Source organism: Aspergillus uvarum, assembly GCF_003184745.1.
Source record: "Aspergillus uvarum CBS 121591 unplaced genomic scaffold BO82scaffold_51, whole genome shotgun sequence".
NCBI classification, from domain to species: domain Eukaryota; kingdom Fungi; phylum Ascomycota; class Eurotiomycetes; order Eurotiales; family Aspergillaceae; genus Aspergillus; species Aspergillus uvarum.
This window is the reverse complement of record NW_020291348.1, coordinates 198,645-219,202: the sequence shown is the minus strand read 5'-3', so window position 1 is coordinate 219,202 and position 20,558 is coordinate 198,645. Positions and strand designations below refer to the sequence as shown.

The window sequence follows — 20,558 nt, the reverse complement described above, 5'->3', positions numbered from 1 at the left end:
ACGAAGGACGATGGTTCGTCGGTGCTTTGACTCGAATAATAATACCAATGCGGAAAAGCTACTGCGTATGCAGGCGCGGAAGATTATTTGCATTTGCTGATGAGATGGATCACAATTCCCCTCACACTTACCCAAGTTCGGAGGTGGACTCAAGGGTTGAGATTCAAGAAAGGCTTCCGATGGAGGTACGCATAAGCGAGGTGCCATTGTTGGGGCAGGGGAGGGAGGAAGAGGAGGGGGTTATGTAACATGATGTGATGCGTCATATCATTTCACTTCATTTCATGCATTGACGCAGCATACAGAAGCAACACACCAAAAAAAGACGCGCCGGCCGGCAGGGCCAGTTGAGGCGTCATTCCCAGATCAAAGGATGGGTCTGACGCATACGGAAACGTCCACTGGGACTTATTACTGTACCGTCGAGGACCTACTCAAGCCTCCCCTCATGTCTCTGGGTTTTTGTAGCTGAGACAAGAAGTACCAGGCAAGCCACATTCTCTGCAGTAGAGTCGAGCTGACAATGACGCGACCAATGCTACAGCTTCTATCACCACCGCAGCGAAGGTAGCAAAGCAGCGAGGCGAGGTAGATCGAATTTTCCAGTTTGACTGAGGCCTGATTTCAACCTGATGGCAAGTCTGAAACCCATTCTCTTGTCAAAGTGTTCCAGATCGACGGAAGTAGACTTCCGACACCACCACCACCACCACCACCCACACTACCCCTGACAAGAACACCGTCCCCAACCAGCTGTCAATCACCACAAAGCCGGGGCCGATCCCAAATCCACCTTCCGGCCGAAGTCTTACTAGGTATGAAATGCTCCATTGATACCCACCGCGGTGACAGGTACGGGGGCCTCTCTCCCAACCAAGCGAGCCCGGTCCGTCCCGGGACGAACACTTGCCGCTTCGATATTAGCTGCAAGCCTGATCGGCCTCACTGAGGGGGTGCGATGTGCAGTTGCACCGACTATATCCGACGGAGTGTTCTTTGGGACTCAATTCATTGGTATGGGGGGCGCATAGTGGTTGCCTGCTCGAGGCTGTTCTTGGTCCGTGAGCGGACTTATTCTCCTGCTATAGCCGATGGGTACCAGCTGGAGCACTGTACCTATTCCCTTTTTTGGTCCCTCGAGATTGCTTTGGTGCTCATTACTGACTACGATCGTCGGGTCTCGCAGCAACATCGGTTTCCCGCACAGATCTGCTGTCATCTTCCAGCCCCTTCTTAGTGAATGTCCAGATACAAAGGTAAATTTACATAAAAAAAAAAAAAAGATAAAAACTAGATCGGACATCGAACGCCATGGCGCCGAAATACCAGAACCAGGAACGGGACGAGTGGATCAGGCTGCGCTGTCAGGTGCGCATTGACTTTCTCCGCTGGTCATCTAATAATAATGTACTTGGCCGATCATTTTGGATCGCCCCCTGTCTGTTTGAGTTGGTGGTCGGTTGGAAACCAGAAGCCAAGGAGTGATATGTTACTGTTTGTTCCCACAACCATTTCTCCACGGCTCACACAAAAGGCAACACCAGATACGAAGCATACCTCCCTCCCCCGTAGACCACGTGCGTCCCTTGATTCTCGTCGTCCGGCTCCGTCGGCCGCATGAAGTCCACCTCTGGGAGACACATATCGTGGCCCGATACACGGAGCATGATACCCTCCCCGGGCCCAAAGACCATGCCCATCGGCCAAAGACCGATGTCCAACGGCACAATGATCCCGGGGGCAATCGGCTCCCGTCGATCATGCCGGTACACGATCTCGTCCGCGGTCGACCGGGCTTCATCGCGAGTGACCGCGTGCGATGCGCGCAGGAAGCCCGACGGGCCCAGGGTTTTGACGGTGTTCACGTTGGGGACTTCGGCCGCCGGCACCGGGCACGGATAGTTGAGGTGCTCGAGGAGCTTGCCGTCGCGGTTGATCTTGCGGATCTGCACGGCGACGTCCAGGTCATCGTGGTCCGGGCAGGACATCCAGAGGCGGACCTGGGGGTATCCGGCTAGTTCGGTGTACTGGTCGAAGTACAGTACGAAATCCTGGTCGGCACCAGTGGTTAGTGCGGGAAGAAGGGATTCAAGGGGGAAGCACAGTACTCACCGAGCTGGCTTTTAGGTCGTGTCCGGCATGTGCGACGGATGATCCAGCAACCGGCTGCTCAGGCTGCAACGTCATGGTCTCCGGCCTAAGATACAACCTCTTCAGTTCCTGCCGCGCTAAGGGGTACTCCCGTTCAGGCCGTTCGCGAATCGTCTGCACGACACTACCTTCAAACCCGAGCAACGAGAGTCTGACTGGCGGGGTACTTTCCTCCCAGCCATTCTCAATGCCTTTGAGATACCGATCAAAGTACCGCGCCAGGTCCTCGACCATCTCCGGACGATAAAGATCATACCACTCCTGATAAGGGTGCACTCGCAGCCATTTACGGGTGCTCTGGGCAGCGCGGAACGTCTCGAAGGAGCCCCGGGTATGCAGCATGGACGAATACGAGGCCAGGACATACAGCGGCACGTCCCCGATACGCTCCGGACGGATCCGCTTGCTCTCCCAGTAATCATCGTAGAAGGGCCGCTTGCGGATCATGGCGGGCATGTTCTCGGCGGCACCGCGGCCGGCGAAGCCCGCGAGGATCATGGCGGGGAACCGCTCGTTGTGCGGTCTTCCTCCACGGAGGACCAAGTCCCCGTAGGGGTCGGTGAGGCCCTCCCACGGCGCGAGCGCCTTGAGGGCCGGGTGCGACAGCCGCGCGGCGAAGTTGACCTGCGCGATCGACAGCCAGGAGTTGCCGGCCATGCCGACCGCGCCGGAGCACCACGGCTGCCGCGCCAGCCAGTCGATCGCATCCCAGATGTCCTCGGCCTCCTGCTGCCCCCAGAACGCGATGTTGCCCTCCGAGTCGCCGCACCCGCGCGCGTCCACATTGACGACCGCGTAGCCCCGCGGGCACCATTCCGCCGGATCGGGGCCCTCGAACTTCTCGTAACCCGAGGTACGTGCCTTCTCGAGGCCGGCGCGGAACGGCGCCATGCTGTCGTAGCTCTGTGGCCCCGTGCCGGTCTTGCCGTAGGGGCTCCAGGGCAGGATCGCGGGGACCGGGACAACGTCCGAGTCGACCGGCCGGAAGATGTCCGCGTAGATTCTGATGCCGTCACGGAGGGTGATTGCTACGTCTCGGTCGTAGACCACGGCTGTGGGAAAGGATCGGTGCCCCGGCGATCGCACATGGCCTTTGGGAAGGATGGTCTTGCTTGGTTGGAAACTGTAGTAGGTGAAGGCTGGGTGGTCGGTTGGAGGCGTGAGTTTGTGCCATTCAAGATCGGGGAAGGCGGCGCGAATTGAGTCCTCGGTAGTGGCCATGGTAGATATAGGTTGACAGTGACACTGTCGAGGTTGGTCTGTGTCGGATTCACTTTGAGACATGCTTGCTATTTATGGGCATGAGAGCTTCTGGTCAATCAACATCTCCACTCCCCCACATGCCGGTGCCTGGTGGAGTTGATGCGGGGAGACATCCATCGGTACGTGCGGATGATCTGAGGCACGGCCTCGGGAAGTGGGAAATGGGAAGTGGGAAGTGGGAAAGGTGGTTTGGAGAGAGGTGGGGGAGTGGGGAGTTGTTAGGGGGAGAATGAACAGTAGGTGATTCACTAGGGGTGAACTGGGGTGAACTAGAACAAAAACAAAGGAATGCGAAACCTGAATTGTCTCAAGTGATAGCATAGCCTGAAAGGCACAAGGCTGGTGCTCAATCGCATCAAGTCCTTACTATGACAGGCAGAGCAGGCGTACGGCTGCTTGTTTTGTCGAACAAAACAAAGCAATAACAACTCTTAAGAAGACTTCAACGAACAATAGACATTAGTAATATTGTACTGACTTCGCAGCACTATACACCAGAAAAACAGACCTCTATATACAGCGGGCTTCAAGTTAACAGAACTTGTAAAAGATAATGACACACGACAAGAAAAAACGCCCGACACCCCGGAACCAATGTGTGCACCATGGATAATCAAACACAGTGGTCTCACAAGATTAGTACAACATGTTGTTCAAGATTCACAGAGAAAGGAACAGTTTAATGCTTGGGCATGACCGCAAGCTCATACTCCACTGGCACATCTGGCCACGCGTCAATTCCGTCCATGATGGCCATTGCCAGTCCACCGCTGTGGTGCATCTGGATGTGGCAGTGCATGAAGAACGGACCGGGGTTGTTGACGTGGTATCGGAGCGCCATCCAGCTGGGAGCGCCCAGGGACGGTGGGGTTTGGAAGGTGTCACGCATCTGAGGGGTTTGCAGGTCGAAGCTGCTGGGGATCTTCTTCATTGCCTCCTCGACAGAGGAGTAAGTCCAGGCCGAGTTGCCCTGCCCGATCACATAGAACTTGTTCGAGTGCTTGTGGATCGGATGTTGGGGCTGACCGGCAGTGGTGACATTGATGATGAGATCCACCCAGGTGTCGTTCAAGGTGCTGATCATGTTCTTGGTGGGGATCGAGGAGGAGTCAAACAGTGCTGGGAAATCAACCTCCTCGAGATCCATCGGATAGGATTCATTTCCGAGCCTCCAGCCATACGAGGTCGACAGTTGCGCAATGTCGAGAATGAACGTCTTGTTGGCATAAGCCGCAGGCGGCTCGCGGGGAAAGGGGACGAGAGTGTTGTCATCGAGGATGCTTTTACTGCGATCTAGAACAGTACCAAGCTCATTGATGTATTGCCCCGAGGAGGTAGTCGAACCAGGCCTGTTGTTGGTCGGCACCGTTCTCTGAGGACTGGTAGCACTGGGGTTGCTGGACCCTTGGTTGGTGTAGGTCAAAGTTGCTGTGCCGTTAATAATCTGGTTGGCATACTTGTTGGCCGCACGGACTGTGTATGATCCAGCGGGCTGGTCCAGTTTCAACATCACCGAATATCTCGACCCAGCGGGGATATTGATCGCGTAGGTGGTGGATGGTTCCACATAGCGTCCATCGACTGCATAGACAATCATCGGATGGTTGTCAATGGAGAACACTAGCGAGGAACTGCCGGCCATGCTCAACACATCATAGCTGACATATTTCTTGGAAGCATCGACGTTGAACACCTGGTTCGGACCCTGGGCTGGCACACAGCCCTCGTAGTAACCCTTAGGAATTTTAGTGAGATCGAAGTCGTATCGTGCATACCGTGACGCAGTCGGTGGCATACATCTAGTTGCATACATGTTTAGCATGAAGATCAGGGAGAAAAAATCAGATCAGAACTCACCCCATATCACTCATTTTCACATCGCCCAAAGCCTGGCTCTCGCCCGCTCGGGTAAGAGAGTCAATATGATCTTGACCGGGACAAATGACAGAGCCCTTTCCATTGACTAAAATGGAACTGGCACAGTAGCTTGAGAAGCCAGAGTCTTCTTGAATTTGAAGGATGTCTTCAGACGTGAACAAGCGCCAATCAGATATAATGACCGGCTGCGTCTTCTTCTCAGCGTCTAACAGTGCCTGCAGCTCTGTCTTATCACTGGTCAACAAGCTGAACGGTCTTTCCACCGAGTCGGCAGGTTCCACATAGATGGCGCCATAGAGACCATCATCGAGCTGGGCTCTCATATGTGAGTGGTATATATATGTTCCATATGCATCTGCCTTCCACTTGTATAGGAAGGCGTCGCCTGGTTCGATTGGGGCTTGTGAGATTCCGGGAACGCCATCGGACCATGGGGTGCCTTGTTGCACGATGCCTATCATCCCGATATTAGTACACACTGGGACGCATTTGGAGGAAAGATTTCAACCATGCAGGCATAGGGAGACTAACCGTGGAAGTGAATGGCAGTTTCGAAAGGCATGGAGTTGTTGACGAGGAACTCAACATCATCACCTTGCTTGACTCGCAACGTCGGACCAGGAATTTGGCCGTTGGTCCAGATAGCCTTGCGTGAATTCCCAGCTACCTTACCGTCCTCCCATGTGAGGTCGACATTGAACTTCACCGTCTTGCAGGAGGCCAGTTCGATGAGGCCGGTGAGGGCTGCCAGAGCCAGCCCGGAGTAAGTGAGCTTCATGACTGATGAAGGGCAGAAGCTATCCAATTGACCTTAACAAGAAGGGAAATGTCCAAGTCGGGGAGCTGGGTCGATGGTGAAAATCGGCCCGTGAGCTGGGGCCGGGTTGTCGTGTTGTCGTATGGGTTTGTCGTTGCACTTTTTCTCAATTCCATTTGGACTCTGGCACGGTGTACTTATATTATCAGAGATCAGGTCTAAAAATGTGCTCGGTTACGTCGTGGTAGCTGAGCCCGAGCATCGGAATGTAGACCAGCTCCAAAAATATCCGGCTCTTCCCTCCATGGCATTGGATCAAGTCCGAGATCTCGGCGAACGGATTGTCGATTGTATTGATGGTAAGCCTACTGCTTTTGGACTTGCCACATCTCTTTGTTTGAGATCTACTTCGGACGACCGAGTTCAGATGTCGTTATGCATACGCCATCTTCATACGCTCTATATTCACTTGACTTCATCATGATACTGACTGCTCCCGGTGCTGCAGCTGCTCTCTGTCGCCGAGAAAAGTAATCTCCCGGTGTCGAGCTCCTGTATTGCCCAACCCGGGAAAGATCGACCTCGTATGCTGTACCCAAGGTGTTGTTTAGCTGTCGGATGCAGGAGATCCATGTGTTGAGGCCCTGTCTTGGCAGGGATCGACAGGGCCGCAGACCCACGCATGCGGAATGAAGAAGAAAACAAACATCCTAAAGGATCCAAAGATGCTGTCACCGTCCGGTAGCGAGGGGGAGATGCCCGGTCAACTCCATAGTGCCAAGTTTAAGGTTGCATGGAGGTAGTATAGTCGGGTCTTGGACTCCATCTAGTTCCTTGCTTGCTCGCCCATTTCCCTGGACCTCAGCAACGGCCCGTCGTTGCATCCGCACCGGGGCCACCGGGGCCCTTGAAGCCATTGGAACCATCGGAACCATTGTCAATCTCGAGGCTGGCGCACAACCCATAAAATGAGTTCTCTCAGTAGGAATTATACGAGCTACCGAATGGACAGGTGATTGATAGTAGGGAGCAGCAAGATGTGCGAATCGCCGTGAGCGCAACCGGCAATCGCGATCCACTTGGCAGCCGGGACCGGGTCAGCTTTCAGGGCGGTAGACTCGATTGGGAAATGTTCACATTCCTGGCTTGACCTCCTGGTCTACCACGGTATAGTACCGCTTGCTGTCTTTGTTTGTTTATAGTCCAGCATTCGATCGCAAAGAATCATTGCGGAGCAACCATGTGTCTTTCTCGAATGTCGAAGAAGACTGAGTTTGCTGTTGGTCGGCTATCTCAATCGGGAAGTATGTTTGGCAGACTGGACCGATGTATACAAGGCTGGGTAAGCTTCCTGTATTCTCAGGCAGTACAGGTTAGTACATGGCAGGTACCCATTCCAGGTAGTCGATGATGGATGGTCATTGAGTCCAGTACCGACTCTCTTTGCTCCATAACTCACCCCAGCGGGGTTGGCTTTGATGAGTCTCGTCATGATAAGGTGGGGATTGGCTGATAATGGTATCATGCAGGCGACTAGTGCTGCATCAGCGGAATAATCCCTCTATCTCCATTAGCAGAACCTTATTAACAGAGCCTTAAGATGCCGACACAATCCAGAGATTGCTGCCATGCCTCGCCTTTCTTGATCGGAGACCACAGAACTGCCCGATGAGTATCATGTCTCCGAGTGAACGAACCGGATTACTTGCAGGCTCTGTAAATGAAAGCGAACCAACAGGTCCCAACTCAGCGGAGAGTCCCAAGGACAATGCTGGCGGCACCAACAATAGTACCAGACTAACGATCTTCATCGCATATCTCGGTATGCCTCTGTTCTCACTGGGCTGTTTCACAATTGCTAACAACACCAGGGGCATTTCTTGCCAGCTCTGACGAATCCGTCGTCATCGCGACCTAAGATGTCATTGCTTCCGAGTTCCATGAGCTCGCCAAAGGCCCATGGCTGGTCACTGGCTATAACCTGGGCTACTGTATTGCATTGCCGATCGTACGTGTCTGCTCTCCAACGATAACGGATGTAATCCATTGACCACGGAATCTGCGTTTGTACAGAATGGCACATTGGCAGATACATGGGGGCGGAAGCTGTCCATGCTAATAGGATACTCATTCTTTGGCCTAGGGTGTCTTATCAGGTATGTCGTCTCTATAGGACTCGTTTCTGGTTCTCGGCCACTTGTCTTACTGGCCAAACAGCTCTACCAGCCCGGCAATGACTGGGTTGGTAGCAGGACGATTTGTCAGTGGTGCCGGCGCTGCTGGCATGACCATCACAATTTCAATCATCATCACCGGTGCGTTGTCCTCTCCCTTCACCATGGGTTGACTTGATCTCAACGTGGAGTTAGATCTGGCCGCGCCCCGGGATGTTGCCCTTCTGCGGAGTTATACCAACGTTGTGGCCATGATTGGACGCGGCCTTGGGGCTCCATTAGGCAGCATCGTGATCAATTCATTCGGTGGAGATGGTAAGAGGCCTCAGCTCCCTTAAAACGACCACGTGTGGACTGACAGGCACAAGGCGTTTGCGGGCCAATTGCCGCTTATTGTGCTCTGTCTGGTTTTATCCCGAGTATACTTTCCAAACCAACCTAGAGAGTCCGCACAGTCTCAAGGCTCCCATGGGGGGAAGGTCAAGCAACTTGATTATATAGGCATTGCTACCTTTGCTACTGCCATACTGGCTCTATTGTTAGCCATGACAGTCGCAGGCCAGGATGGCGGCAAAATGTCCCACATCTATTTGTGGATGGTGACTTTCGCCCTCGCAGCAACCTTGTTCGTCTTCAACGAGATTCTATGGGCAAGGAGGCCACTGGTACCTCTGAGCCTGGTCACTAAAGGCATTGGACAGTATTGGCTGGTGGAGCTAGTGCTCTTCTGCGGGCGAACGGGGGTGAGTCGGCGCACATGGTACGGATTTGCATTTGACCGGATACTGACTTCACACAGCTTGTTGCTACTATAACTCAATACCTCAGCCAAGTGAAGCGGGTTCCAGAGGCCACGGCTTCGATGTTTCTCGTTTTCTGCACGATGGGACTTGCAGTCAGTTCCATGGCTTCCGGTTTCGCAATCCAGCGGTAAGCATGTCGCTTTGTCTCTTGTGTTATCTCAAACATATCTGACCCGGCCAGAACAAAGCGGTACAAAAAGCGAGGTATCTACGCTGCGGTGATCAGTGTAATATCATCGATTCTCCTTTTCTTCTCGTGGCACTTCGATCATCCCGTGGCGGAGTCCTTGCTAGTGATTCCTATGAGTACGCCGATCGGCATCATTATTTCCGGCGAATTTATCGGCATGTCCAATCGTGCACCGCCAGAGATCCTCGCATCATCGGTCGGAGCATACTACCTCAGTCAGCAGTTAGGTTCGATCATGGGCGCAGCTATGGGACCCCTGATCGTGAGGACCGGGTTCAAGTACGACATTGCCGGGCGGCTGAACGAGCAAGTCGAAACTGAGGTACATAGCGCGCACTCTAGCTTTTTTGTCGACTCATTATCTGGGCAGTGGATACTAATGCGATCAAATCATCCGCAATGTGCTTCGCGATGCCAAGTACGTCAATACCCTGCCGGAAGATATCCAGCGAGTCGTTCGTTCCTCCTTGGGCTATGGATATCAATTCGTGCCAGGTAAGCAGCTAACCCTCATTGGGCACGGGACTTAATACCGACCTGGCAGTACTTGCAACGGTCACGGTTGCTCTCTATGTACCCAGCCTGGTGTTGACGCGCGAACAATCGGTGGAGTAATTGGCCGCTAACTACAGATGGAGCTTGGTAGGACGTTGTCAGCTAGGTCTTGTCGGGCTGTGCGTGAGGTTAGAGTTCGGTATTTACGCTCTCATTAACAGTCTTAGGCGCTTGGTGTTATCGGTTGCAAGGTCTGTGTGGGAGGAATGCAAATCGAGGGATCGGCAGTTCAATGAATTGGGTCGCCTCGGCTACGCTTCTTATCGCATGGAACAAAACGTGGGATGAGGTTCGATTGCAGTCATTCAACCCACTCGAAGACTGAGATGTCAGCGAAACATAAATTTGCTTATCAACCCTTGCCCGAGAATCACCTATTTACAAGCCCAGGTCGGGTGACTGCAGTCCGTGCAGTCAACACCTCTAAGTTACCTTGTCCCACCTCAAATGGCACAGTAGTAAGCCGGGAGATGGCCCGCGCGGCCCGCGCGCGCGGCGGGCGGGGCAACTGAATCTAAAAGACGCCGTTTGTAAAGTCGACCACCTGCACCTTCTCAATATCCCCGCCCAGACCCTTGACGAAGGCCAGATGGTCGGGATCCTTGTTCAGGTAGTACTCGCGGTCTTCCTCGGACTCGAACTCCATGACGAACACATGAGTGATGCCGTTCTGCGACAGGGGGAGAGTTTAGTGAAAAACCCCCAACATCTCGTAGGGTTGGGGATGGGTGACATACGTGCAAACCCTCGGGCGAGTTCTGTTTCCCGGCTCGGAAGGACTTGATGTATGTCGTCTGGCTGGTCGGATGAAGACACTTGTCCTTCAGCGCGACCAGATTGCTGCATACCTAGCGAATATATCCAGTCACGTTAGCGAGAATTCGATGGTCGCGTTTGAGGCAATGGCATAGGAAAAACGCACTTCTTCGACCCGGCCGGGGTTGGTTGAAGACTTGAATTGCAGTTGCACGATGTGGGTGATCATATTGTCTGGTTGGAGTTTCAGAGGTTGTTGTTGTTGTTGTTGTTGTTGTTGTTGTTGTTGTTGTTGTTGTTGTTGTTGTTGTTGTTGTTGTTGAAGAGGGGAATGGACTGGGCGGATGATGACGATGCCATGATAACGCACCAAGTGGCGTGTGGGGAAAGCGATTGATCAGTCAGCATTATGCTGGTCGGTTTATTAGTTTCGTTGCGAATTATGGATGATCAGACAGGATTCCTTCACCTTCCATTTCCATCGACTTATCTGCTCTGTCTTTCCGGATGACGGTTTATCACTATTGACTATATGTGACCGTAACTCAGCAATACGTACAGATAGATTACTAAGCCTGGACTGCAGCGTCAAGTCACACTGTGGGCATAAGCCACAGGCATTAGACTTCATGTGGGATCAGCAAGGTGTAACGGTTATCACACTATTGGTGAGTAAATCTCCTTCTCATATCGACAGGGACTCGGGCAGATAGTATGGTAGAATACCTATACGTAGGGACGAGTAGTGGGTGGGCTTGTTGGGTTCCTTGGATCGGCTCCCGTCTTTGCCTCTTCTAGCCTCTTATCCTCATGTTTATCAGGAGAGCTACTAAGCACAGATTACACGGGCATATACTTTTCAAGAGATGTGCATCCACTTGAACATCGACTTACCTGACTTTGCAGAAAATGCAACCACAATCACAATACTGACCTGCGGGTAATGCCAGCCACCCTATATAGATATATCGATAGTCAGCCTGCATCCTAGCCACGAGTATAGACAGCATGCTTCATAAAAGCAGCATCCTGCCTCTCAGACCTAGCGAGCAACACATCAACTCATTAGAGCACGAAGCCCTCATCACCACTGCAACTTAAAAGGCAACATGTTCATCTACTCCGGCAAGTTCAGCTACGCCGCCCCCTACGCCACCAACGAACTGTTCTCGGTCGTCTTCCGCGACAACGTCCTGACCGGGGACCGTGTGGCCGTTATCCTTCAATGGTCCAAGGATGCAGGCGGGCAGGTTAAGTCCAACTCGAACACCACGGCACGGTCAGCAAGGTGTCTACCAATGGGTCCGGGGGAAAGGAGATCGAGTTCTTCCAGAAGGAGAAGGACAGAACCTACTATTGGTAGGGGCCCCTTGTTTCAAACTTCAGATTAGTCGCTGATATCGCGATCAACTTTAGGTATAAGGGAAGAGTGTCGGGCGAGACCATGACTTTGAGTATGTGAAATAAAGGCGGGGAGGAGGTTGCTAAGGATTTCAAGCTGCAGCTTGTGTTCTTCTGGTGGAAGCACTTGGCTTAGGCTGTGAGGACTTGTCTCTGTAGGTGTGTTGCTTGAATCCGAGTCTACCAAATGGGTTTATAGGGGATGTACCTGAGACACTTTACATTCCTTCTTCGGATTCATTGACCGAATATCTGTGGGGGCTCAACTTGCCTCGAGCCAGTTCCAAAGCAGTCTTCGTAAAAACTCATGAATGGGCGGATGCGGCCCAATGACCTTTGTGTAGAGCTCCAAATATGGAAACTAGAATCGTATTCCAAGTTGCCTTGTATGGCCGGAAGCCGTAAGGTATTCGATGTTGACATGCGAAGTACGGTCTCGACGCATTTCTTGTTGAGTCTAAGGTTCCAGGAATAAGTGACGAGCACCCCACCGGAAAGGCACTGTGTAGAGGCAAGCAGAAATATCACTAATCCGACAGAACTATTGATTAGGCATATGTGACCTGGGATTCTGAGGCTACAGTGACAAATGATCGCTAGAGTGGCGTTGTTGTTGTTGTTGAACTATGCTCAACACTTGACTGCTGTGAGTTGTACTTGTGACCCGTCGATCGAGCGGCCAATATATGTAACATGATATTTCAATGATTCGATTAAAATAGAGTGGCATCCCCACTCGTCGTCAGATCATAAGTTCAATAATAATACTCGTGATATAGAACTATTACTTGTGACCATCCTACATAGTATATGCCGTCGTCATACAAGGTTTGCTCCGAGTGATTGTGGATGGAACCGAGGGGCTGCCACGCGGCGTCGGGGACCATTCGGGCTTTCCGAGCCTGATCCACAGGTTGAACCTCAAGCTGGTAATATTACTAGGACATTCGACATTTAAGTGAGAGCCCTGAGCAGTCTAGGCAAGCACTAATAAGAGAACTGCATAATTATAGGCTCGGGGCAAATTGCAACCCTTCAGAGCCGCTCCCCGAGTGGAGGTGGAAAGAGGAGGCCACAGTGCCACCTCAGTCTGACAGGCGTCGGCTTCCCTTCTTCTAGAACCCCGTAAATCGCCGACTAATGGTTATTGATCCCTCATTGGATGATACGTGCATTGAAATGAGCAGAACCCCGAGTCGGTGTTAAGGTAGTGGAGCCCTAACAAATAACAATAGTCATAGAATTGTATCCTGGATGACGGCGATGCATGATGATGATAATGATGATAATGGTGAGGTTGTTGGAAATGGATCCCGACCGACTGATTGCGATGGAAGACGGGGAGTAATTTCTTTTCTCCGGGGAAACCCCTGACGGTCCCGTGACCTGAACCGGGCAGTCGGTACCGCCCGGTCGGGGAGACTATCTAACTTATCTCCTATCCATGAATGTACTTCATCCCAATTTCATGGTTCTTGACTCGATTTTATCCGTATTCCCATCACTCATCCCCTCCAGGGTGGGAAAATTCTCCGAATTATACTCTCAATTGGCTTGCGTAGCACAGCAAGCCCCCCCCCCCCCTCTTTTCCCCTTCATTCATGCAACAAACTTTCCTCCCTCTACCCCTCGGGACATGCCTGCACTTTGGTCCCCGAGTTCAGGTCCCTCCTGTACAATACTCTATGCACAAGTCGCAATCAGCCGCAAGTAAACCCGAACCAATCTCAAAGCATAATGCTCTGTTTCAGGTTTCATTGCGCTGATGGAAAATGGGCCCCGGAAATCTAGACGCATGAAGTCATGAACAGCCTCCAGATGCAAGGTTGTCGATCTGTTGCAATGGGCCAATCTGCGATGGTCCCCGAGTCGGGGTCTCGCGGGATTGGATCATGAGGATCCAAATCTCGGGGTTCAGATCCCCTTGGCTGCAAGTGGATGTCTTCGATTTTCCATAACGCCTCTCGCTCTTCCTTTATAATTCACCGCGATGTCGTCAGCCGTAGTCCCTGGGTCTGGCACTATGAATCAGTCTCTATCAAGATCATGCAGGATTCCGGTAAACCCTCCGCACTCGCCTGTGTACCCTGTCGGCGCCGCCATCTGAAATGCGATGCGCGCATGCCCATCTGCACTCGGTGCCAGAACAATAATCATGATTGTCGATATGTCCGATCACGTCGCGGGCTGCGGAGTAACAAGGCAGGCCCTGGACCGACAGCGGAAGAGGAGGCCGATGCTCTATTCTCGTCGAATATCATGAACTGGCTGGATGCCTCATTTCTAGATGTACATACATTACCCTCAAGCACTCGTCGAAGACGACCTCTTGCTAATGGAACTAGCCAGATTGCCTCCTCGACATTCCTGACCTGAGTCTTGATATTTTTCAGCAAGAGCCAGCGCCATCATCGCCAACGCCCGTGCATATCCCTCATACCGAGGATATCACCCATGATGCTATGGTTCAGCTCTACTACCACCACTTTCATAGATCGCATCCTATACTGTTACCGAGACGGGCGCTGGCATCGTCCGTTGCACAGCATGTACCGGATTATATTCCGGACATCATGCGCTACATCGGCAGTCACTATGCTTCTGCTCCAACGCTCAAGGATGGTTTTTATCAGTCTGCTTACACCGTTCTCACCGCCCCGAAAGATGGCTTTCAAGCTCAAGGCCTCCTTCTGCTCAGCATCCTGGAGCATTCGCATGGTCGCGAAGAGGCCGCACGGCGACTTCTCCGGGAGGCCATCCAGGTTGCATACAGCGTCGGCATGCAGACCCAGGCGTTTGCCCCAGAGAACTCCCACGGCTACCCCGTGTTGGAGGAAAGCTGGCGACGAACCTGGTGGGAGCTCTACGTCACGGAGGGACTCATGGCCGCCATGGGCTCCGGGCAATGCGGGGTGCTTTCTTCAGGCTGGGAGGAGTCCGATGTGTGGCTCCCTTTACCAGAGGAGACCTACAACATGGTTGCAGGAGGGGCTAGTGGTAGCGAAGTAGGGACAACCCTGACCCCCATTCCCATAGAGGGTCATGATCTAACGGCCAACCAGACGAAATCCGAATCTGTGACCCTGTCCTGTCTCTCCGACTGGCCGTCTGACCTCACCTCTTCCGTCTCCCGCATCCACGCAGTACAATTTCTTCGAGCTGTGCTCGAGCTCAATCAATCCCTCGACCCCGCGATCGAGACACAAACCGAGACGCTGGACGCACGGCTCGTCTCCCTACTCATGCGCTTACCCTTAACCCCCTCCATAACCGACGCATCCACCATCGACGAGATGGCCTTCCAGGCTCTAATGATCACCTACCTGTATGCTTTCCGATTCCACCCCCTTCGTGACCCCTCATCATACACAGTCACTAAACAATACCATAAAGAAGCCTGATCCACCTCCACCACCCCCATTCAACAATCCGCTTCGCCTCCTACCAACGCGCAAACCCCCAAGCCACCACGACGACAACCAACCCCTCCTCATCCTCCTGCACAAGACTCCGCGTCCTCAGCCCATCATCATCAACAGCATCCGCATCCGCATCCGCATCATCAACACCCGATCCCACGAACCCCACCCCTTCCCCCCACCTCCCGCTCAACATCCACGCCCAGAAGATGCTCCGAGCCGCCGACCTGATCTCCAACCTAGCCACACTCCCCAGCTCCGTGCAGTCTCGCACCCCCTTCTTCACATGCGCCCTGGCGCTCGCCATCGTCGTGCACACGGCGACCTTCATGATGTGCGTCTCGTCGTCGTCGTCGTCTTCACCCGCTCCTCCTGCATCTTCGACCAAGGGCGCCAAAGAAGATGCCCTGAAAGCGCGCATCGAGCTGGGAGTCGGCGCGCTGCAGGTGCTAGGCCGAGTGTGGCCGCTAGCGAAACAGGTGCGGGGGGAGATGATCGAGCTGTATCGCGGAAGGTGAAATTCACGTCGCCACCTTGACGAAGCACACGAGACAGCCACCAGACAGAGACAAAGACGGGAGAGTCGGGTTTGCTTACACGGCTGCTTCCAATGTGACCATTTAACCACAATAACGTGGAGTCATCGTATGTGATGGAGGGAATGTCCCTAAATCAAGGGTTGGCAACAGCCGCTTTTCCTTCTTTCATCCTCACGTCTCGATCTATTCTTGCATTCGCATTTGGGATGGCTTTAGTTGGTAGATAGCACAGCACAGCACAGAGCGATTCGTTCTTCTTGCATTATATATATACCATATCATATCATACGTTCTTGCAATATACGCGGAATTCATGGAAGGGTATCTTTTCCCTTTTCCACCTTTCTCCTTGTTGTTTTGTTGTTTTGTTTTGTTGTTTCTACTCTAGCTTAGTAGAGGATTCTCTCAGTATTGCTAGGTCCTTTCACAATGTTGACAATTCCGGAACCTCTACTCAGGCATCTGGTCATGGTAAACTGGTTGAGTCCATAATGACATCATTTTGCATGACTTAGTACATACTACCCATTTAACCACGGGGAGCGCTTGAGGACCAGCACTAATTAAGGACGGCTCTAGCCTAGCAAACATGGCGTTGAGGATGCATGGTGGGCCCTAAAGGACAGGAAGACTTCTATGATAGGTTTGTGCATCTCGTTAGGTTTGGAATTCTTGTATCAGAAGGTCAATATATACACGGGCATAAGTTTTGTATATGGATCTGGCCGCTGACAATCGCCCCGGCAAAAAAAGTAATAGGAAAAGTCAGGGGTGAATGTCCCGAGCCCCAATAGATCAGGGTAAAGAATGAAAGAGGGGACGTGAAATTAAATGTATGATATGAAAAAGGGAATGTGAGTATACAAGGCGTCAAGGTGTCCGGGCCATCGGACGGGCATCACATTGGGGCGGCTGGCCATTGCGGTCTCTATCTTCCCCACATGCGGGCTGCTTGCCCGTTGCCTCTGTCGGGAGAGCCGTCGAATGACCCCTTGCTTGAATGATCGCTCGCTTCGCCCTCTACTGGGAAGGCCGGCTCGCTGGTGATCTCGATCGTCGTGTGCTGGTACACCTTGCCCAGGGTCGACAGCTCGACTCCGCTGGGTTGGACGATGTTGTCGGTGGATCCGTCGCGTACGGTGCGCTCCATATCCTCTTCTTCGTGGCGCGTCATGCGAAGGGCACTGATGTCGGTACGGTTGTATTTGGGGTCGGCGGTGATGGTTGTCAGATGGTTGTTGTCCGTCTTGCGGTTCTTGCTGCTGGTGAACTTGTAGCTGTGATCGTGACTGGGTTCCGATTCCAGGATGAGATTGCGGCGAGTCAGGGTGTACAGTAACGCGTCGACCAAGCCGGAACTGGTGATCATAGCACCGGCGACACAAAAGTAAGCGATGTTCGGAGCATCTCCCTGTGCGGTGGCCATGCGTCCGGCGGCAAGAGGAAGGGAGAGCACAATGTAAGCGATCGGATAGATAACCATGTATCCGATAACACGACGGAGGCGCTTCAGACTCTCGATGTGGCTGTTGCCCAGAATCGCGGACTGCTTGATGCGGCGACGGAGTTGGAACCACATAATGGCGTAAAGCGTGACGGTGCCGAACTCCGCCAGGAAAATCCAGATGTAATGTGTCCATAAACGCATCGCTTCGTAGTCTTCGCTGATCCAGCACTAAGGAACAAATTAGCTTAACACAACCGCTTGTCATGGACACTGATTCGTACCCAGGCCCCCGAGGGAATGAACACATAACGCCCATGTGAAGCGAGTGGAATGACAACCAGAATGGCGACGAAGACCCAAATCCCCACCACAGATGCCACGAAGACCCGATGGCTCAGTTTATAACCTAGAGCCACCAAAAGGAATGTATGAATAGCAATCGCGAGCACAAAGAGACCACTAGACGGATCACCAATCTGTAGCCAGAGACCCTGGAGGAAACACCCAGCAGTATCGGCAGATATCTTGTCCTCCTGTATCCACTTGAGGCAAATCAAGAAAGCGAGCGACTGTTGCAGATCGGCCAACACAAGGTTATAGATCAGGATGATGTATTGATTATAACCGATATACCGTGCATAGGATCCCCGCCAGAAAACGAGTCGATAGGTGATGAAAGATATCAAGGCGAGTGTCGCTAAAAATGAGAGAATGGCCATGACCGAGACGGCAATGAGACCTTTGCGCTGAGTGCTCGGAAGCGGATCGATATCCATCGTTACCCCATCCCTCAAGTATGTACGAGGAGAGAGATCGTGGCGATCATTCTCGAATGCTCCCAGAGCATCCAGTACTTGAACAAGGCTCATGATTGCGACGTCTTTGAACGTGGCGAGTCCGGATGCACTGCTCTTACATCCCCCTCCTCAAGTAAATAGCAATCGTTGCAGCAGCGCCCCGGAGGGAAGGACGATGCTTTTGAAGGGGCAAAGATCGTGGTCACTGGGCACTCAATGGGTCGACCCAAAGTTTGAGTTGTGAACAGACCAGAAGGTGCAATAATCGGCAGGAGCTCAGATCAGGGGGGACACTCGTTGCACCCTTTCCGAATCCAGGAGAAACGCTTATCGCAGGTTCTCAGAAGTAAAAATGAGAGGGAAGATGGAGGAGGAGGGGGAGATAGCAATTCTCCGTGGCGGTCGAAGAGGGACGAGCCACAACGGTATGGACTGGATTAAAAGCACCGGCAACGGCGAGTGGACCATTGTGGGGAGATGAGCCTCTAGCAAAGCTTTTGATGGATTAGTGGATTTTTAGCTGCCCATCATATCCTCCAGGCTCACTCGCGCCCAGAAGCTATCACTGGGAATCGTTAGCCTCCTAGGGACGGAGTGAGAGAGAGACGGCTAGTCCGGCGAGAAGTGGTCCCTGAAACCTTGGCCATGGGAACATCGCATTCAGCGACCTGGCAGCGAGCCCCATGCCAAGCATAGGGGACAACCGTGGAGAACAGACAGATAGGAAGAGACGGATAGGAAGAGACGGAAGGCATCCGGAAAGTGGACGACGGGTAGACGAGACTACACTGTCCTGTGTATCATTTACACAATCATGATGCTCGCATTGTTTATTGTGTGCTTCCCTCCCCCCTCGGGGTTGTTTGCCGGCGGAGATTGGAGTTGAGTCTGAGCGTCGGGCAAATTGAAGGATGAGCAGGGATGAAGAGGCAGCCTCTATGTCTATTGGCAGGATCGATTACCGCGGCTTGAGATGTCGCGTCGATGCAGGTGGCAGGATGCAGCCACAACCCCAGACCAGAGTTTGTTTGCCTTTCGCTTGTCCCATCTCGGTGAGGGCAGAGACCAGAGATGCCCTCTTAGGGGGAACTAAAATCGTGAGCCTGTGAATGTCTGTCCAGCTGTCGCCTTCCAGAAACTCGCCTGCCCCACCCGCTGAGACGCCGATCGCCTTCCCAATCCACGTTGGTCTGACTCGCAGCCCGTCGTCACCTCGAGGCTAGATTGTTGCGTGTGAACTGAATGAGTCTCGGAAAGTCTACCGCGGTAAGTTACTCCATACGTGAAATGCTTCTCCACAGGCAAGTGCTTCCCGTGACAAGAGCGTGCACGGCTTGAGTTCAAACATGCACACACCTCGCCGTTTGGCGTGTCCTGCTCAATTGGGGTACTCAAGTCAGTTCTTGTCTCTGGATTAACCGTAGGCGGCAATACAGAGGCTTGGCACAAGGCAGATGAACGAGTGTGTTGGGAATAAGAATAGGATTGTGCGATCGCAGAGTTTAGGTTCCCCTGACTAGCAAAATAGTATAGTAGTGGTGGTATGACCCCATTGTCTCAGCTGGACTCCTGGCGTAAGTGGCTAGTCCGCCACCAGGAAGGTTACATAGAAGGAAGAGAGGCTGGACCATTCTCGCAAAGCGGATTAGCGGTGACTGATTATTAACTGATACTCAGTAAGTTAGTTAGTACGTATGAGGGAAGGAGACAGAAAGGGAAGAAAGAGGAAGGGGAACGGATATTACCCTGGGTCAAGCCGACGAGTCTCTTGGCATCTCCCCACTTGTTTCCAGGCGGCAGGAACAAAGAAGGGCTCGTTGGAGCCGACACTTCTGGTTAGCATGTTCCGACCGTGGACAGGAACTCAACCAGGCCTTGGTCTCTTCGGTTGAGCCAACCGACTGGGCATGAATGACAGTCCAAGAATTGTCCATTCGCATATGTATCGATATCGATTGTCTAATGCACCAACATGCCTGGCCGTTCTGTGAAGTCAAGAACAACTTAGATCTACGGACCGCATCCTCTTGGTACTGAAACCCACAGAGACATGCTAGCTTCTAACCATATTCATATTCACATGCACGGTACACTACGCAGTAGCCTCCCCCGGGCCTCTTGGCCTGATCAAGAGCTCTATGGCTTGCATGCCGATCTCGGTTGTTGAAAGTTCCTTCCTCTACCGACACCAGGGAGTTGGTTGCATGTTCGACCTTCCCCAGAAACTCCTACACATGCATACAAGCTCTGCAAGGGGCAAGGATGCTTTCGGAGTCTTCCCGAGTCCATGGACATGGGGTGCACTTGGACCATCTGGTTGCACGAACTCTGCCCTCCACCTTCTGCTATCGGTCAAGATGGACATCTTGTTGTTGATTCGGCGCAAGCATCGTTCATCCTATGGCACCTGTGATTCTGCAAGGAACCG

General features: G+C 52.7%; 7 protein-coding genes across 7 annotated transcripts; 3 read left to right on the top strand and 4 right to left on the bottom strand.

The window, feature by feature from the left end:
* Nucleotides 1-1,523: 1,523 nt before the first annotated feature.
* Nucleotides 1,524-3,372, bottom strand: BO82DRAFT_404815 (CocE/NonD family hydrolase; the record flags this gene model as incomplete). The annotated part of the gene is made up of 2 exons (XM_025639449.1): nt 1,524-2,051; nt 2,113-3,372. 2 exons carry the CDS (start codon nt 3,370-3,372, stop codon nt 1,524-1,526), a joined length of 1,788 nt encoding a protein of 595 aa, XP_025489150.1.
* Nucleotides 3,373-3,922: 550 nt separating this feature from the next.
* On the bottom strand, nt 3,923-6,070 carry BO82DRAFT_316378 (L-ascorbate oxidase; the record flags this gene model as incomplete). Its single annotated transcript, XM_025632581.1, has 4 exons — nt 3,923-4,763; nt 4,818-5,213; nt 5,272-5,746; nt 5,824-6,070. 4 exons carry the CDS (start codon nt 6,068-6,070, stop codon nt 4,094-4,096), a joined length of 1,788 nt encoding a protein of 595 aa, XP_025489149.1. The 3' UTR covers nt 3,923-4,093.
* Nucleotides 6,071-7,726: 1,656 nt separating this feature from the next.
* BO82DRAFT_420993 (MFS transporter) lies at nt 7,727-9,831 on the top strand (the record flags this gene model as incomplete). The annotated part of the gene is made up of 11 exons (XM_025640146.1): nt 7,727-7,871; nt 7,921-7,952; nt 7,986-8,057; nt 8,123-8,205; nt 8,267-8,364; nt 8,419-8,513; nt 8,592-8,966; nt 9,023-9,153; nt 9,208-9,538; nt 9,636-9,711; nt 9,761-9,831. 11 exons carry the CDS (start codon nt 7,727-7,729, stop codon nt 9,829-9,831), a joined length of 1,509 nt encoding a protein of 502 aa, XP_025489148.1.
* A 243-nt stretch (nt 9,832-10,074) lies between these two features.
* BO82DRAFT_394297 (Dabb family protein) lies at nt 10,075-11,158 on the bottom strand (the record flags this gene model as incomplete). The annotated part of the gene is made up of 4 exons (XM_025638729.1): nt 10,075-10,441; nt 10,509-10,619; nt 10,694-10,863; nt 11,098-11,158. The coding sequence occupies 4 exons, from the start codon at nt 11,156-11,158 to the stop codon at nt 10,286-10,288; spliced, it is 498 nt and encodes a 165-aa protein (XP_025489147.1). The 3' UTR covers nt 10,075-10,285.
* A 166-nt stretch (nt 11,159-11,324) lies between these two features.
* On the top strand, nt 11,325-12,141 carry BO82DRAFT_356941 (uncharacterized protein). Its single transcript, XM_025635872.1, has 2 exons — nt 11,325-11,886; nt 11,944-12,141. Exons 1-2 carry the CDS (start codon nt 11,637-11,639, stop codon nt 11,973-11,975), a joined length of 282 nt encoding a protein of 93 aa, XP_025489146.1. The 5' UTR covers nt 11,325-11,636; the 3' UTR covers nt 11,976-12,141.
* A 1,782-nt stretch (nt 12,142-13,923) lies between these two features.
* Nucleotides 13,924-16,331, top strand: BO82DRAFT_316374 (Zn(II)2Cys6 transcription factor). The gene is made up of 4 exons (XM_025632580.1): nt 13,924-14,217; nt 14,274-14,933; nt 14,991-15,253; nt 15,322-16,331. Exons 1-4 carry the CDS (start codon nt 13,975-13,977, stop codon nt 15,863-15,865), a joined length of 1,710 nt encoding a protein of 569 aa, XP_025489145.1. The 5' UTR covers nt 13,924-13,974; the 3' UTR covers nt 15,866-16,331.
* A 416-nt stretch (nt 16,332-16,747) lies between these two features.
* gprC lies at nt 16,748-18,457 on the bottom strand. Its single transcript, XM_025630148.1, has 2 exons — nt 17,615-18,457; nt 16,748-17,561 (listed from the first exon to the last, which is right to left on the bottom strand). Exons 1-2 carry the CDS (start codon nt 18,200-18,202, stop codon nt 16,815-16,817), a joined length of 1,335 nt encoding a protein of 444 aa, XP_025489144.1. The 5' UTR covers nt 18,203-18,457; the 3' UTR covers nt 16,748-16,814.
* Between the last annotated feature and the right edge of the window lie 2,101 nt (nt 18,458-20,558).